This window comes from Oncorhynchus gorbuscha, linkage group LG12, assembly GCF_021184085.1.
Source record: "Oncorhynchus gorbuscha isolate QuinsamMale2020 ecotype Even-year linkage group LG12, OgorEven_v1.0, whole genome shotgun sequence".
NCBI classification, from domain to species: domain Eukaryota; kingdom Metazoa; phylum Chordata; class Actinopteri; order Salmoniformes; family Salmonidae; genus Oncorhynchus; species Oncorhynchus gorbuscha.
The window spans coordinates 60845875-60863373 of NC_060184.1; the positions used below are offsets into that span (position 1 = coordinate 60845875).

Consider the following 17499-nt stretch of genomic DNA (forward strand, 5'->3'; position numbering starts at 1 on the left):
TGTGAAGACTGTACAGTACTGTACTGTGATGTTCTGTGTGTTGGTCTGTACAGTACTGTACTGTGATGTTCTGTGTGTTGGTCTGTACAGTACTGTACTGTGATGTTTTGTCTGTTGGTCTGTACAGTACTGTACTGTGATGTTCTGTGTTGGACTGTATAGTACTGTACTGTGATGTTTTGTGTGTTGGTCTGTACAGTACTGTACTGTGATGTTCTGTGTTGGACTGCTCCATCTGTGATGTTCTGTGTGTTGGTCTTTACAGAGCTGTGCTGTACTGTGCTGTTCTGTGTGAAGACTGTACAGAGCTGTACTGTGATGTTCTGTGTTGGACTGTATAGTACTGTACTGTGATGTTTTGTGTGTTGGTCTGTACAGTACTGTACTGTGATGTTATGTGTGTTGGTCTGTGCAGTACTATACTGTGATGTTCTGTGTGTTGGTCTGTACAGTACTGTACTGTGATGTTCTGTGTGAAGACTGTACAGTACTGTACTGTGATGTTATGTGTGTTGGTCTGTGCAGTACTATACTGTGATGTTCTGTGTGTTGGTCTGTACAGTACTGTACTGTGATGTTCTGTGTGAAGACTGTACAGTACTGTACTGTGATGTTATGTGTGTTGGTCTGTGCAGTACTATACTGTGATGTTCTGTGTGTTGGTCTGTACAGTACTGTACTGTGATGTTCTGTGTGAAGACTGTACAGTACTGTACTGTGATGTTATGTGTGTTGGTCTGTGCAGTACTATACTGTGATGTTCTGTGTTGGTCTGTACAGTACTGTACTGTGATGTTCTGTGTGAAGACTGTACAGTACTGTACTGTGATGTTCTTTGTGAAGACTGTACAGTACTGTACTGTGATGTTCTATGTGAAGACTGTACAGTACTGTACTGTGATGTTCTATGTGAAGACTGTACAGTACTGTACTGTGATGTTCTGTGTTGGTCTGTACAGTACTGTACTGTGATGTTCTGTGTTGGACTGTATAGTACTGTACTGTGATGTTCTGTGTGTTGGACTGTATAGTACTGTACTGTGATGTTTTGTGTGAAGACTGTACAGTACTGTACTGTGATGTTCTGTGTGTTGGTCTGTACAGTACTGTACTGTGATGTTCTGTGTGAAGACTGTACAGTACTGTACTGTGATGTTCTGTGTTGGACTGTATAGTACTGTACTGTGATGTTCTGTGTGAAGACTGTACAGTACTGTACTGTGATGTTCTGTGTGTTGGTCTGTACAGTACTGTACTGTGATGTTCTGTGTGAAGACTGTACAGTACTGTACTGTGATGTTCTGTGTGAAGACTGTACAGTACTGTACTGTGATGTTCTGTGTGAAGACTGTACAGTACTGTACTGTGATGTTCTGTGTGAAGACTGTACAGTACTGTACTGTGATGTTATGTGTGAACTGTACAGTACTGTACTGTGATGTTATGTGTGAAGACTGTACAGTACTGTACTGTGATGTTATGTGTGAACTGTACAGTACTGTACTGTGATGTTCTGTGTGAAGGCTGTACAGTACTGTACTGTGATGTTCTGTGTGAAGACTGTACAGTACTGTACTGTGATGTTCTGTGTGAAGGCTGTACAGTACTGTACTGTGATGTTCTGTGTTGGACTGTATAGTACTGTACTGTGATGTTCTGTGTTGGACTGTATAGTACTGTACTGTGATGTTATGTGTGAAGACTGTACAGTACTGTACTGTGATGTTGTGTGAACTGTACAGTACTGTACTGTGATGTTCTGTGTTGGACTGTATAGTACTGTACTGTGATGTTCTGTGTTGGACTGTATAGTACTGTACTGTGATGTTCTGTGTTGGACTGTATAGTACTGTACTGTGATGTTCTGTGTTGGACTGTATAGTACTGTACTGTGATGTTATGTGTGAAGACTGTACAGTACTGTACTGTGATGTTATGTGTGAAGACTGTACAGTACTGTACTGTGATGTTCTGTGTTGGACTGTATAGTACTGTACTGTGATGTTCTGTATAGTACTGTACTGTGATGTTATGTGTGAAGACTGTACAGTACTGTACTGTGATGTTATGTGTGAACTGTACAGTACTGTACTGTGATGTTCTGTGTGAAGGCTGTACAGTACTGTACTGTGATGTTCTGTGTGAAGACTGTACAGTACTGTACTGTGATGTTCTGTGTGAAGGCTGTACAGTACTGTACTGTGATGTTCTGTGTGAAGGCTGTACAGTACTGTACTGTGATGTTCTGTGTGAAGACTATACAGTACTGTACTGTGATGTTCTGTGTGAAGACTATACAGTACTGTACTGTGATGTTCTGTGTGAAGGCTGTACAGTACTGTACTGTGATGTTCTGTGTGAAGACTGTACAGTACTGTACTGTGATGTTCTGTGTGAAGACTGTACAGTACTGTACTGTGATGTTCTGTGTTGGACTGTATAGTACTGTACTGTGATGTTCTGTGTGAAGACTGTACAGTACTGTACTGTGATGTTATGTGTGAACTGTACAGTACTGTACTGTGATGTTCTGTGTGAAGACTGTACAGTACTGTACTGTGATGTTCTGTGTTGGACTGTATAGTACTGTACTGTGATGTTCTGTGTGAAGACTGTACAGTACTGTACTGTGATGTTCTGTGTTGGACTGTATAGTACTGTACTGTGATGTTCTGTGTGAAGACTGTACAGTACTGTACTGTGATGTTCTGTGTGTGACAGTTATGTTGAATTTGCCGTCATCTACCCCCCAGACCAGAGATTGTGGCAGCAGACACCTCGACCCAGTGTAGGACACAACAAAGTAGCACTTTATGTCGACCAATCTGAAGGTGACAAGCTACAAGCAACAAGCTAGAAACTACTGCAATGGCAATAATGCTGTGATGGCTATAATGCTGCAATGGCTATAATGAACAGATATTTTATAAGCCATGGCATTTAAACTAAGACTATCAACGTCAATTATTGACCCATATACTGTTCTCTAGTGGCATTACAGGAAGCTGTCATAGATTCAGGCTTACGCTGAGTGGTGGCGCTGCAGGCTTGCAGATCATGCAGTGTTTATGGCTTTCACTGTAGAAGACCATTTAAGCTGTGTAGTATCACTCTTTCTGTCTGCAGACAGGGAACATTTAACTCCCAACCTCTCCCTACGTTACAGAGGCAGACGGGGAGACCCAGGCCAACAGGCAGGGGAATTCTGGGGGCTCGGAGGGCAGCGAGGGGCGGGGCTCTAGACAGGTCAAAGGTGTCTGTCTGGTCCTGAAACAGTTATTTGCGCTGCTCATCAAACGGTTTCACCACGCCACAAGATCACATAAGGACTTCTTTGCTCAGGTACCATTCTCCACAGACGGCTGTTTGCGCCGTGCATTTTGTGTCCCCTCTATCATGTGCACTGGCTATAAATCCCTATTTATAATCATGTGCAATAATGTTACACATTTCTTGATGTTTCCAGTTTCATGATGCAGACTTTGAATATGGAAACGTCCCTGTGTCCTTTTGTTTGGCTTCTTCAGATAGTTTTGCCTGCCAGTTTTGTGTTCGTATCACTGATGTTCACTACGATCGTACCTCCGTTTGGAGAGTACCCCAGCCTGACCCTTAGTCCCTGGATGTATGGACGACAGTTCACCTTCTTCAGGTGAGCATAGAGACTTCTGTCCTGCCCTGAGTCTAGCACCATTTGTTAAATCAATCGTCCAGCCAATTCAGAGCAGATTCAGTCGGAGGAAGTGCAATTCCACGTGCACAACACACGAGTAGAGCGCAGAAGTCGCGAATGATTATGCGGATTTTGACCCCGTTTGATAAAGACTGCTGTTGACTGTTGGATGTGCCATCTTCCAGTAACGAGCGTATCCTGGACCCTGAGATGAGGTACTTTGGAGAGGTGCTGCTGGACAAGCCTGGCTTTGGGACTCGCTGCATGGTGGATGAACCTCTGGAGTGAGTGTTGACCAGGGACAGTTCACTTACCATACGATATCCTCTGTTTGCTAAGTGTCGAAGTATAGCATCACCTTAAGACTCGATTCCAATGGGAGTCAGATATCAGTCTGGGGGCCAGAAAGCAACTCGCAGGCCAGATGTGCGCTAGGCTTGAGTTTGAGACCTTCTTAAAGAATGTCATAGTTACTGATATCATGTCGGCTACTCTATGCCCAAAAGTAACAAACACTAGGGGAGGAGGGAGGCGTCGTTGCATATGCCCGAAAAATGATTTTGTGTATCATGTTGATCCTGATAGGCACTTCAAGTGTAACAATGTGCATGTGTGCATGCGTGCTCCCGGTATAGGGATTTCCCATGTAATAACATCACAACGGAGTGGGAGATGCCGCTACTGAACCCTGCTCTGATAGACATGTTGGATGGACCAGAGTGGACCGCAGTTAACCCTTCCCCAGGCTGCCAGTGTAGTACCCCTAGGAAACTCACCATGCTGCCTGTCTGCCCTGAGGGAGCAGGGGGGATAACACCACCACAGGTTAGTGGAGACATATGCATAGGCTTTAACTGGGCTGATACAATATTGTGGTAATCAGGTGGCCCCTGTTTAAATCCCAGTCAGTCACCAATGCACACAGTTATACATACACTGTTTGTTTGTGTGTGTGTGTGTGTGCGTTGTATTATAGAGGATCCAGTCGACAGGTGATGTTGTGGTGGACCTAACAGGCAGGAATATCTCTGATTACCTGGTGAAGACTTACCCCTCCCTCATCAAGGCCAGGTACTGTGGAACTATTTCAGCCTTCATCTACTTTCTTCTGTTCTACATACACAGCTCTAATAGTAGAATTCATGTGTCTTTCTTGTTCAGTTTGAAGAGCAAATACTGGGTGAATGAACAAAGGTACTATTTCCATATTTTACAAATTCGAAACGTAGTATATTTGCAATGAGCTAGGTGGGTGTTACCTTTGCTTGTGGCCGCCATGTAACGAAAAGTGATGTTGTAGCCCCCTCTGGTGGCCAGGGGCATAGTACCGTTATTGTATAAGGAGTTTCAGCTCTCACTGAGTACGCTGTCTTACTCCTGGTGTTCAGATATGGAGGTATATGTGTTGTCTGTTGTCTGTCATCCAGGTATGGAGGTATATCTGTCGGGGGACAGCTTCCTGTGTTAGATGTGGACCCTAAGACCATTCAGGACGCAGCGTCACAGCTGGGACGACTGCTCAATGTTACTGGGGTACGACTACTAAAGATGTCTCTGGTGTGGATCTTTACACACTTCAACAGCCCTGTAACTGTCCATGTAACCAATCATGGTACTCTTCTTTTCAGGGTAAATACTCCAAACAAACTCTGAAGGACATAGGAACCTTCCTCCGATACATGGAGAGTGAATACAATGTCAAGGCAAGGCATATATTGCACTTGTCTACACTGTATACAATTTAACCCTCTACTGCAAATCCACTGTCTTACTTTTGTACCATACACCAGCAAAAGAAGATTCACTAGAATGTCCATTCTGTATTTTTGAAGGTGTGGTACAACAACAAGGGCTGGCATGCCATGGTGGCCTTCATGAACGTGGCCAACAACGCCATCCTCAGAGCCAACCTGCCCAAAGATGCCAGCCTGGATGTATACGGCATCACCACTATCAACCACCCTCTCAACCTTACCAAGGAACAATTGTCTGAAGTCACTGTGTGAGTACTGGCCATTCAGGAGATTTGATACTTTAGGTCACTGTTTGAGTACTAGCCATGCGAGGTGATTAAAGACAGATCACCTAACCCCGTTCTGTGTCCCTGTGAGCACCTCAGTGGATGTGGTGGTGGCTATCTAACCCTACTCCCTCTCCTCTCCTCTCCTAGTCTGAGCACCTCAGTGGATGCGATGGTGGCTATCTAACCCTACTCCCTCTCCTCTCCTCTCCTCTCCTAGTCTGAGCACCTCAGTGGATGCGATGGTGGCTATCTGTGTTGTCTTCGCCATGTCCTTTGTCCCAGCCTCCTTTGTGCTCTACCTCATCCAGGAGAGGGTGACCCAGGCCAAACACCTCCAGTTCGTCAGCGGGGTCAGTCCCGTCATCTACTGGACGGCCAACTTCCTCTGGGACATGGTATGTCTCCCGTCATCCTCTCTCCAATCTCACATTGACACACACACCAAGTTCTTGACATGCCAAAACGGTCCGTGGCGAGGCCACCCACTCTCTTAAATGATCTATATCAATGTGGCAGATCATTCCAGTGAAGAGAGATCACAGTGAAGTGACAGGTTGTAGAAACGCCATTTACCATCTGTGACATACCGTATTCCACCTAATGTCATGTAGTTTATTGCCTGAAGGGCATACGTGTCTACTCAAACAGCCCAACGGATTGAGAGATACGTCTGATCTTTCTACGTAGGGCTTGACATTCGTTGTGCCACTTCCCCCTCATCAGGTGAATTACTCTATCAGTGCAGCACTGGTGGTGGCTATTTTCATGGTCTTTGACAAGAAGTGCTACACGTCGCCAACCAACCTCCAACCCCTGACAGCCCTGCTCATGCTCTATGGGTAAGTCGGTGTACTACAGTACAGTACGCCCCGTTTACTTGGGCTAAAGGTTGAAGGTTACCGATTTAGGTTAGCGGTAATTTATCCTTGGAGAGTGCATCTTCGAACAGCCCTTTATAGCATGCTCTAAATGATGAATGGATTGTGCTGTACATCGATACAGGCGACGAGAACTTGAGTGGTGTTAATGGGGATAAACCTGTAGCAGGTTTATAGTGCTGCTCACACCACTCAACTCCATCCAACAGTAACAGAATAAGCTGACATTCTGGACCAGAGGAAACCCTTCTTCTAGAATGAACATTTAGGCAAGGACCACATGTAAATGTTAAAATGATCCTAAAAAATATAAGCTTGATCAAACGATGAGAAAAACCCTCCCTTACCTGTCTCTGTTCACTGCAGGTGGTCTGTGATTCCCATGATGTACCCCATGTCCTACATCTTCAGTATTCCCAGCACAGCCTACGTCTCTCTGTCCTGCATCAACCTGTTCATTGGCATCAACAGCAGTGCCATCACCTTCATCCTTGACCTGTTTGACAGCACAGCGGTGAGTGGAGAGCACAGCCTGGGATAAACGCTTCCTGTACTTACTCACAGACCTGTCTGTCTCTACCCCCTCCTCAACCCCCTGCTCAATGACTCTTCAAATACTAGTACTTGTTGAGTGACTCGATTCTACTGTGTGGTTCGGCCCTTCATTTCTGTCTCTTCCTCCCCCTCCCCTCTCTCTCTCCCCACTCCCTCCCTTTATTTATGTATCACTCTAACTTCCTGCTTCTCTCAGGCGCTGTATAAGTGTAACCAGCTGCTGAAGAAAATGCTGCTGATCTTCCCCCACTATTGTCTTGGCCGGGGTCTGATCGACATGGCTATGAATCAGGCTGTTACTGACGTCTATGCCCGCTTTGGTGAGTCACACCCCTCCACCCCCACACCCCCTGCCCCGTCACCCTCCAACCCCCTCCACCCCCCACACCCCCTGCCCCGTCACCCTCCAACCCCCTCCACCCCCCACCCCCTGCCCCGTCACCCTCCACCCCCACACCGTCACCCTCCAACCCCCTCCACCCCCACACCTCCTGCCCCGTCACCCTCCAACCCCCTCCACCCCCCACACCCCCTGCCCCGTCACCCTCCAACCCCCTCCACCCCCACACCCCCTGCCCCGTCACCCTCCACCCCCACACCGTCACCCTCCACCCCCACACCCCTGCCCCGTCACCCTCCAACCCCCTCCACCCCCACACCCCCTGCCCCGTCACCCTCCACCCCCCACACCGTCACCCTCCAACCCCCTCCACCCCCCACACCTCCTGCCCCGTCACCCTCCAACCCCCTCACCCCCTTCAACCTCTTGCCACCCCCACCACTCGCTCCAAGGTCTGCATTCTGATTGGTCAGCAGGGAAATGCCGCTAGCAACCCTAGCCTGTTCTGCAGGTCTTGGACACCTCCAGACCCCAAAGCCAAAATCCTGATGCATTCAGAATGCCATAACAGGACGGGAATACCATTGGCCTCGGATGGCCCCGGGTCGGGCCGACTGCCTCTGAAACATGATGCTGGGTATTTGTCCTGCCGAAGCTCTAGGAGATTTACACCCAAGACACTTCTTAAATAACTCGTGGATCTGAATAAGCTTTCCCCTAATCGGCTGATAAGACCAGTCAAAGCCAGTGGCGACCGAGCTTCCGAAAGTTTCACATTTTGTTACATTACAGCTTTATTCTAAAATTGCAGACCTGCCAACATGCATTTATTTGCTACCAACTACACAATGTTCTGTCCATGTACACAGATATGATATCCGAGTTTAAAAGTATGCCGAAATGAATAGGGCCTGATTTGATTTATTTTTAAACTTTAAAAAACAACAACATTTGAATAAAAAATAAATCAACTGAGTAAATCTAACATCCCGATTCTCGAGCTGCAACACACAGACATGTACGGAGTTTGTGTCAACGGACATGGAGATTAATACATCTTTATTCGACGTAGCTACCAGGTGTCTGCCCCTCCTGTTTGTTGTGATGCTGAGTTTGCCGACTGTCAGCTGTACGTAAACAGGTGGACGTGTGTTGTGGAAAGGCAAACACTGATTGTTTCAAGCTAACGTTAGCGAACATAAGATGGACATTCAGTGGGCTCTAAACTGCCATCAGTTCACTCGCATTAGCTAGTGAAATAAATTAAATGCAAATACGAAAAATAACTGGTCGCATTTGTGCGAGTATGATATGCATTCAATTCTGCGTCCCATTAGTTGTCTTTCCCACGTAACATTACGAGGATCACCCAACCAGATAGACTGTAAATGTAATAATGATCCACGTCACATTACAAAAGTAAAAGTATAATCAAAAATAAATATAAACATCTTGGCATTAAATGGAGCCAGGAGTTTAGAAGACCGCGATGAAGAATGAATGAGTGTTTGATATTAGCGATAGAGGCAATGCTTCTAAAATGCTTTTGCACTAGATTTGAGATTTGATCAATTTCGAAAATCTGAAATGATGTATGCGCTGCAAAGAAATACAATAGGCACCTTTACATAGACTGAAACAGCGGACTCTTCTAGCGAACAGCGTTCTGATTCCCATTGCGTAGCCAGTTTGCGATCATTTGTTTTTGTGTTTTCAAAGTGATTTTGCTTTCAGTGTTGATTAGGAATGGTGTCTAAAAAGCCAATACTTGTGAGCAGGCACTAGTGATTGGCCCTGTTTGAGAGGTGGCAAGCGTTCCTCTACTGTAGAGACTAAACGTATGTGCTAAGAAAACCGTTATAGAAAATGATCTTCATTCTACACTGTACATGTAATCTCCATGAATAAATGCCTTTTGTGTGTATTTTCTAATTTAATTACATATTGTTAGTGACTTTTACCATTTGTGCAAATGGGATGCTGTTAATGAAGTATTCCAACCTTTTATAGACTTGATTTGGTACAATTCCATAATTGCAATCAGACTCACCAGCAGCGCGTGGACGAGCGAGCGTGCTACTCGCGCAAGTGAGGCTCCAATTTGCCGTGCGCATCAGGTACTCTAAAAAGTTGGACAGGGTTGGCAGGTCTGTAATGGATTAAATTGTTATTTTCCCATCATCAATCTACACGCAATACACCATCATTTTAATACATTTTTTGCTAATTTATATATATAAAAAAACGGAAATATGGCATTTACATAAGTATTCAGACCCTTTACTCAGTACTTTTTTGAAGCAACTTTGGCACGGATTACAGCATCGAGTCTTCTTGGGTATGACGCTACAAGCTTGGCACACCTGTATTTGGGGAGTTTATCCCATTCTCTGTAGATCCTCTCAAGCTATGTCAACATCAACACCATTATCCCAGAAACCCTAGACCCACTCCAAAGCCTATTCCCCCCTCAGGAAACTAAAAAGATTTGGCATGGGTCCTGAGATCCTCAAAAGCTTCTACTGCTGCAACGTCGAGAGCATCCTGACCGGTTGCATCACTGCCATCCAGGACCTCTACACCAGGCGGTGTCAGAGGAAGGCCCTAAAAACTGGCCAAGACCCCATAGACTGTTCTCTCTACTACCGCATGGCAAGCAGTACTGGAGTTCAAAGTCTAGGACAAAAAGGCTTCTCAACAGTTTTTACCCCCAAGCCATAAGACTCCTGAACAGGTGGTTACCCAGACTATTTGCATTCTGTGCCCCCCCCAACACCTCTTTTTACGCTTCTGCTACTCTCTGTTCATCATATATGCATAGTCACTTTAACCATACCTACACGTACATACTACCTCAATAAGCCTGACGAACAGGTGTCTGTATACAGACTAGCTACTCTTTTTTCAAATGTCTTTTTACTGTGGTTTTATTTCTTTACTTACCTACACACACACACGCATACTTTTTTTTCTTTTCGCACCATTGGTTAGAGCCTGTAAGTAAGCATTTCAGTGTACACCTGTTGTATTCGGCGCAGTGACAAATACATTTTGAATTGATTTGAGGTTTCCTCCAGGTGTGACGCTTGGCATTCAGGCCAAAGAGTTCAATCTTGGTTTCATCAGACCAGATAATCTTGTTTTTCATGGTCTGAGATTCTTTAGGTGCCTTTTGGCAAACTCCAAGCTGGCTGTCATGTGCCTTTTACTGAGGACTGGCTTCCATCTGGCCACTCTACAATAAAGGCCTGATTGGTGGAGGGCTGCAGAGATTGTTGTTCTTCTGGAAGGTTCTCCCATCTCCACAGAGGAACTCTAGTGCTCTGTCAGAGTGACCATCGGGTTCTTGGTCACTTCCCTGACCAAGGCCCTTCTCTCCTGATTGCTCAGTTTGGCCGGGCAGCCAGCTCTAGGAAGAGTCTTGGTGGTTCTAAACTTCTTCCATTTAAGAATGAATGAGGCCACTGTGTTCTTGGGGACCTTCAATGCTGCAGAAATTGATTGGTACCCTTCCCCAGATCTGTGCCTCGACACATTCCTGTCTTGGAGCTCAACTGTCAATTTCTTGGATGTCATGGCTTGGTTTTTTCTCTGACATGCACTGTCAACTGTGGGACCTTATATAGACAGCTGTGTGCCTTTCCAAATCATGTCCAATCAATTGAATTTATTACAGGTGGACTCCAATCAAGTTGTAGAAACATCTCAAGTATGATCAATGTAAACAGGATGCACCTGAGCTCAATTTCGAGTCTCATAGCAAAGTGTCTGAATACTTATGTCTATAAGTTATTTCCGTTTTTTATTTGTAATACAACCTGTTTTCGCTTTGTCATTATGGGGTATTGTGTGTAGATTGCTGAACATTTTTATTTATTTAATCAATTCACGAATAAGGCTGTAAAATATCAAAATGTGGAAAAAGTGAACAGTCTGAATACGCCCCCGTTGGCACTGTCGGACGGTAGTGGATATAGGAGACTTTAGGAGCATCTGCCACCGAGTGTGCATGCTCCATCACCCAGTTTTCTTGATGAATGTTTTATGTGAAGATAAGCTGACTGATTAAAATGTAACAGGAGCATATTCTGTGTTGTCAGCACTCAAACTTTTCCCACTTCTCACACATCGGTTAGATCAGATGGTGTACGAATGCGGATTATTCCATCTGATCCTGTTGGCTGTGCTTTGTGTGTGTCAGGCGAGGACTTCAGTCTGGACCCCTACAGTTGGGACTTTGTAGGGAAGAACCTGGTCTTCATGGCTGTTGAGGGCTTTGTCTATTCCATCATGAACATCCTGATCCAGTACCGCTTCTTCCTGGATCACTGGTAACCAACAGCTTCACTTCACATCTAATATACAAGTCTACATTGCTTTAGTACTTTAGAAGATCATCTAATTGGTGAAGCTAATTCATCTTTGTATGGTGTTTTTGAATCTGTTGGATCAAAATCGCATGACTCTGTTGACCATTACCAGTTGACTAGTACCAGTAACTCTATGCGTTATTAATTGTGAGAGCAGTCCAGAACAGCACTTCGCCACTTACCTTAAACCTCTGACCTCTTACCCGTAATAGGATCACAGATTGTAAGACGGATCCCATCATGGAGGAAGACGTGGATGTGGCCCAGGAGAGAGAACGCATCTATAATGGGGGAAGCAAGAATGACATCTTAAAGATTAGAGACCTCACCAAGGTATGCTAGCTAACTAACTAACTAACTAACTAACTAACTAACTAACTAACTAACTAACTAACTAACTAACTAACTAACTGACTGACTGACCACTCAGGACTCCTGTGTTATGTGTTTCTCGGTTATTGACTCAATAATTTGCAGTGTGAACAAGATCGTTATATCTTTCTCAATCTCTTTCTCTTCCTCTCTATTTATCTCTAACTACTCCCTCTCTCTCTCTCTCTCTCTCTCTCTCTCTCTCTCTCTCTCTCTCTCTCTCTCTCTCTCTCTCTCTCTCTCTCTCTCTCTCTCTCTCTCTCTCGCTCTTGCTCTCTTTCTCTCCTCCCAGACATACATGGGGAAGACAAAGCCAGCTGTGGACAGGATATGTGTGGGAGTGTCACCTGGGGAGGTCAGTACAGTACCACTCTATACTATAGACCTCTATATAAACTCAGCAAAAAATAAATGTCCTCTCACTGTCAATTGTGTTTATTTTCAGCAAACTTAACATGTGTAAATATTTATATGAACATAACAAGATTCAACAACTGAGATATAAACTGAACAAGTTCCACAGACATGTGACTAACAGAAATTGAATACTATGTCCCTGAACAAAGGGAGGGGGGGGGGTCAGTAACAGTCTGTATCTGGTGTGGCCACCAGCTGCATTAAGTACTGCAGTGCATCTCCTCCTCATGGACTGCACCAGATTTGCCAGTTCTTGCTGTGAGATGTTACCCCCATGGCACCTGCAAGTTCCAGGATATTTCTGGGGGGAATGGCCCTAGCTCTCACCCGCCGATCCAACAGGTCCCAGACGTGCTCAATGAGATTGAGATCCAGGCTCTTCGCTGGCCATGGCAGAACACTGACATTCCTGTCTTGCAGGAAATCACTCACAGACCTAGCAGTATGGCTGGTGGCATTGTCATGCTGGAGGGTCATGTCAGGATGAACCTTCAGGAAAGGTACCACATGAGGGAGGAGGATATCTTCCCTGATGTTCGGATGTACCGATCCTGTGCAGGTTTTGTTACACGGGGTCAGCCACTGCGAGGACAATTAGCTGTCCATTCTGTCTCCCTGTAGCGCTGTCTCTGTCTTAGGTGTCTCAGTACGGACATTGCAATTCTTTGCCCTGGCCACATCTGCAGTCCTCGTGCCTCCTTGCAGCATGCCTAAGGCAAATTCGCGCAGATAAGCAGGGACCCTGGGCATCTTTCCTTTGGTGTTTGTCAGAGTCGGTAGAAAGGCCTCTTTAGTGTCCTAAGTTTTCATAACTGTGACCTTAATTGCCTACCTTCTAGAAGTTGTTAGTGTCTTAACGACCGTTCCACAGGTGCATGTTCATTAATTGTTTATGGTTAATTGAACAAGCATGGGAAACAGTGTTTAACCCTTTACAATGAAGATCTGTGAAGTTGTTTTGATTTTAACAAATTATCTTTGAAAGACAGCATCCTGAAAAGGGGACATTTCTTATTTTTCTGAGTTTAGTATAACAGCTATACAGCACGGGAAGGTGACGTGTAGAGATAAAATATTTTCTCATCATCCTTTTCTCCCCTCCTTCTCTCCCCAGTGCTTTGGGCTCCTGGGTGTGAACGGAGCAGGGAAGACCACCACCTTTAAAATGCTGACCGGAGACACTGATGTCAGCTCAGGAGAAGCCTCTGTCACTGGTCACAGGTACAGGGCATGGGGCATTGCCATATTGCCATATGCTTCCTCAATCACAGTTGGCATGATCAATGTTTTTACCGATGCTGTTGATATCATTAGTAAATAACAGTGGACCTAAAACAGAGCCCTGTGGCACACCAGAGTGCAGCCCTATGCTTTTCACCTGTAATCGTACCTTTCTTCCCTGCAGCATCCTTACCAATATCCTGGACGTGCACCAGAACATGGGCTACTGCCCCCAGTTTGATGCCATAGATGATCTGCTGACTGGCAGAGAGCACCTCCATCTGTATGCCCGCCTCAGAGGGGTGCCTGAGTCCGAGATCAGCAAGGTGAGGCTATGGTCAGAGGTCAGGGGTTAGGTTCTGAGTTTAGAGGCTAGGGTTAGGGTCATGGTTAGAACAATTAACGTTTTTGAACTCAAATGAATAGCTATATCCACCTCAGTGTGTTAGTGTATTTCACAAACCCATATGTTTGTTGGTCCTTTATTGACCCTGGCCATGACCTCACTCTCCGAAGTTGTCTCAGGGAGAGTTGGGATATGCAACAAAAAAAAATGTATGTGTGAAATAGGACAAATATAAGCACCCACTAAATTATTATTGTATTATTATTATTTATTTATTTATTTAGCCAGGCAGAGGTGGCAATAATGTGTCCTTCTGCTGCCTCAGGTGGCAGACTGGGCAATTCAGAAGCTGGGTCTGGCTGACTATGCTGGCCACACAGCCGGGACCTACAGCGGCGGTAATAAGAGAAAACTATCCACGGCCATTGCCATGATCGGCTGTCCTCCGCTGGTCCTGCTGGTGAGCTTACCATTACTTGAGTCACCCATGGGCCTTCAGTTAAGGGGTTAAGGGGAAATCAGAAATGGTTCTGTATTCTGCTTGTTAGTGTGTATCTGAATATGTTTCTTTGTGTGTTACTATCCAGGACGAGCCCACGACAGGCATGGACCCCCACTCACGTCGTTTCCTGTGGAACTCCATAATGAGTGTAATCCAAGATGGCCGAGCAGTGGTCCTCACCTCACACAGTATGGAGGAGTGTGAGGCTCTGTGTACCCGTCTGGCTATTATGGTCAATGGCACCTTCCAGTGTCTTGGTACCATCCAGCACCTCAAATACAAGTAGGTTCTGTCTCTAATTACTTCAGATATAGTTCCTACTGAAGGGTTTAGTGTGTAGATCTGAAACCTTACAACGTTAACGCTACTGCCTTAATGTTACAGTACAAACTCTTAAAAGAAAATACAATTTCCCTGCTGTAATTCACGTACCTTCTTCATCTGTACCCAATTATCTACTATGAGTCTAACCAGCCCTGGATTGTATTTGACTGTGTGTTTTGTAGGTTTGGTGATGGTTACGTGGTCACCATGAAGATCCAGTCCTCCACACCAGGTTGTCCCCCAGACCTGAACCCAGCCGAGGCCTTCATGGAGAGCACCTTCCCTGGCTGTGTCCAGAGGGAGAAACACTACAACACTCTGCAGTATGAAATCGCCTCTTCCTCCCTAGCTAGGATCTTCCAGCTGGTCCTGGCCAACAAGGACCGCCTCAATATAGAGGACTACACCGTCTCCCAGACGACACTAGATCAGGTAAACACTCTCGCTCAACTTTATTATTGAAGGTCTAGCTAGCTAGACAGAGACTTTGAGTATGGCTCATGAGATAATTACTAAACCGAGATGAATGGACAGTAGCCAGGAAATATATTGTATGTTCTATATTGATTGGAGATTAGTAAGAAACACCTAAGACATCTGTGGACTTAGGGGGTAAAAAACCAACAACAACCAAAATACCAATACTTGCACCCTCCATTGTTAGTATTTGATGCAGCAAATACAGTACCTCTCAATAGTTGCAACTGTTGATAAGCAAAGTAATTATAGTTGGAATTGAAACCATCGTATTCTGACATCGTTTCTCAAGTTGTACGGCCATGTGTTAAATAGACTTCTGCGTCACCCACATTCTTACACGTCAGCCATCTTCTATCCAGTGTCATTTGTCCTCATGCCATCTTGCAGGACTTCAAAGGATAATAGGCTGACTTTTTGGATCTTCGTTCTGTGAAATTCTGTGAATGTAAGATGTTTATTCTTTGGTATGTGTTACCCCCCCAGGTATCGTGTTCTTTTCTCATTTTTATCCAAGGTTAATATGCGTCCATTTTGGTTCTTGACTGTGTTTATTCCCTGGTGTATCTCTCTCCTCTCACCAGGTGTTTGTGAACTTTGCCAAGCAGCAGTCAGGAGAGGACGACGGCATGGTGCTGCACCCGAGGGCCGCTGGGGCACGGAGAAAAGAAATCAAGGTCACACCCCTAAGTTGTCTGGGGAAATGAACCGTCCCTCCCCACACGCACAGACACACACACATGCACGTTTGTGCGTAAACACTCGCACACACCCACACGCATGTACGCGTAAACACACACATACACACACACACACACACGCGTTTGTGCGTAAACACTCGCACACACCCACACAAATGTACGCGTAAACACACACATACACACACACGCACACACACACACCAGAAACTCAGACAGGAATAGTTGTCTGGGGAATTGAAAGCTCCTAGAGGAACGTGGAGGATAGTGGAGAAGGTTGACTAGTTGGTGACACTACTGGTGACTGGTGAGAGACAAGTTGGTGACACTACTGGTGACTGGTGAGAGACTAGTTGGTGACACTACTGGTGGCTGGTGAGAGACTAGTTGGTGACACTACCCTTGACTGGTGAGAGACTAGTTGGTGACACTACCCTTGACTGGTGAGAGACTAGTTGGTGACACTACTGGTGACTGGTGAGAGACTAGTTGGCGACACTACTGGTGACTGGTGAGAGACAAGTTGGTGACACTACTGGTGACTGGTGAGAGACTAGTTGGTGACACTACTGGTGACTGGTGAGAGACTAGTTGGTGACTGGTGAGAGACTAGTTGGTGACACTACTGGTGACTGGTGAGAGACTAGTTGGTGACACTACTGGTGACTGGTGAGAGACTAGTTGGTGACACTACTGGTGACTGGTGAGAGACTAGTTGGTGACACTACTGGTGACTGGTGAGAGACTAGTTGGTGACACTACTGGTGACTGGTGAGAGACTAGTTGGTGACACTACTGGTGACTGGTGAGAGACTAGTTGGTGACACTACTGGTGACTGGTGAGAGACTGATTAAAAGAAGAAACTTATTCCCAGCAGTTGCAGCGCTACATTTCTGCAATAAAATTGTAACATTGAACTGTTACCAAAAACAAAGCCTGTATCCGCTTCATATGCTCGTATACTGCCAAGGAAGATGATCCATTTTGTTTGGCCTTTGTTTTTTTTAAATGAAAATCTACTAGTGCAATATAGAATTTGACTGTAAAAATACATTTGCTTTTATTGAATTCATATTGAAATGATGATCTGATTTTGTAAGCCTATATGTACTGTTCAAACATTGCGCTTCCTTGTGTGTATGCAATTTTTAAGTTCTATGTAAATGGCAGATAAATGATTAGTTTGCAAATCAGAGATTATTTTTACAAAAAAAAAAACATATATATATAAATGGTCTCTGCAATAATAATAATTTCCAATAAATATTTTCTGTAAACACTGATTGATTCTTTGTGAAATAT

The 17499-nt window shown here is 45.0% G+C and overlaps 1 protein-coding gene across 1 annotated transcript in view; it reads left to right on the plus strand.

The window, feature by feature from the left end:
* The window catches only part of abca4a (ATP-binding cassette, sub-family A (ABC1), member 4a), a 55172-nt gene extending 37692 nt beyond the window's left edge, over nucleotides 1-17480 (plus strand). The window contains 23 exon segments of the mRNA XM_046292511.1: nucleotides 2754-2831; nucleotides 3167-3342; nucleotides 3528-3652; nucleotides 3859-3957; nucleotides 4309-4498; nucleotides 4650-4744; nucleotides 4835-4867; nucleotides 5101-5206; nucleotides 5302-5376; nucleotides 5506-5675; nucleotides 5914-6091; nucleotides 6420-6535; nucleotides 6941-7088; nucleotides 7326-7449; nucleotides 11671-11800; nucleotides 12052-12172; nucleotides 12504-12566; nucleotides 13743-13849; nucleotides 14034-14175; nucleotides 14521-14655; nucleotides 14783-14979; nucleotides 15204-15453; nucleotides 16083-17480. Of these exon segments, the coding sequence (XP_046148467.1) occupies nucleotides 2754-2831; nucleotides 3167-3342; nucleotides 3528-3652; nucleotides 3859-3957; nucleotides 4309-4498; nucleotides 4650-4744; nucleotides 4835-4867; nucleotides 5101-5206; nucleotides 5302-5376; nucleotides 5506-5675; nucleotides 5914-6091; nucleotides 6420-6535; nucleotides 6941-7088; nucleotides 7326-7449; nucleotides 11671-11800; nucleotides 12052-12172; nucleotides 12504-12566; nucleotides 13743-13849; nucleotides 14034-14175; nucleotides 14521-14655; nucleotides 14783-14979; nucleotides 15204-15453; nucleotides 16083-16205 (2981 nt within the window). The 3' untranslated portion in view covers nucleotides 16206-17480.
* Nucleotides 17481-17499: the final 19 nt, after the last annotated feature.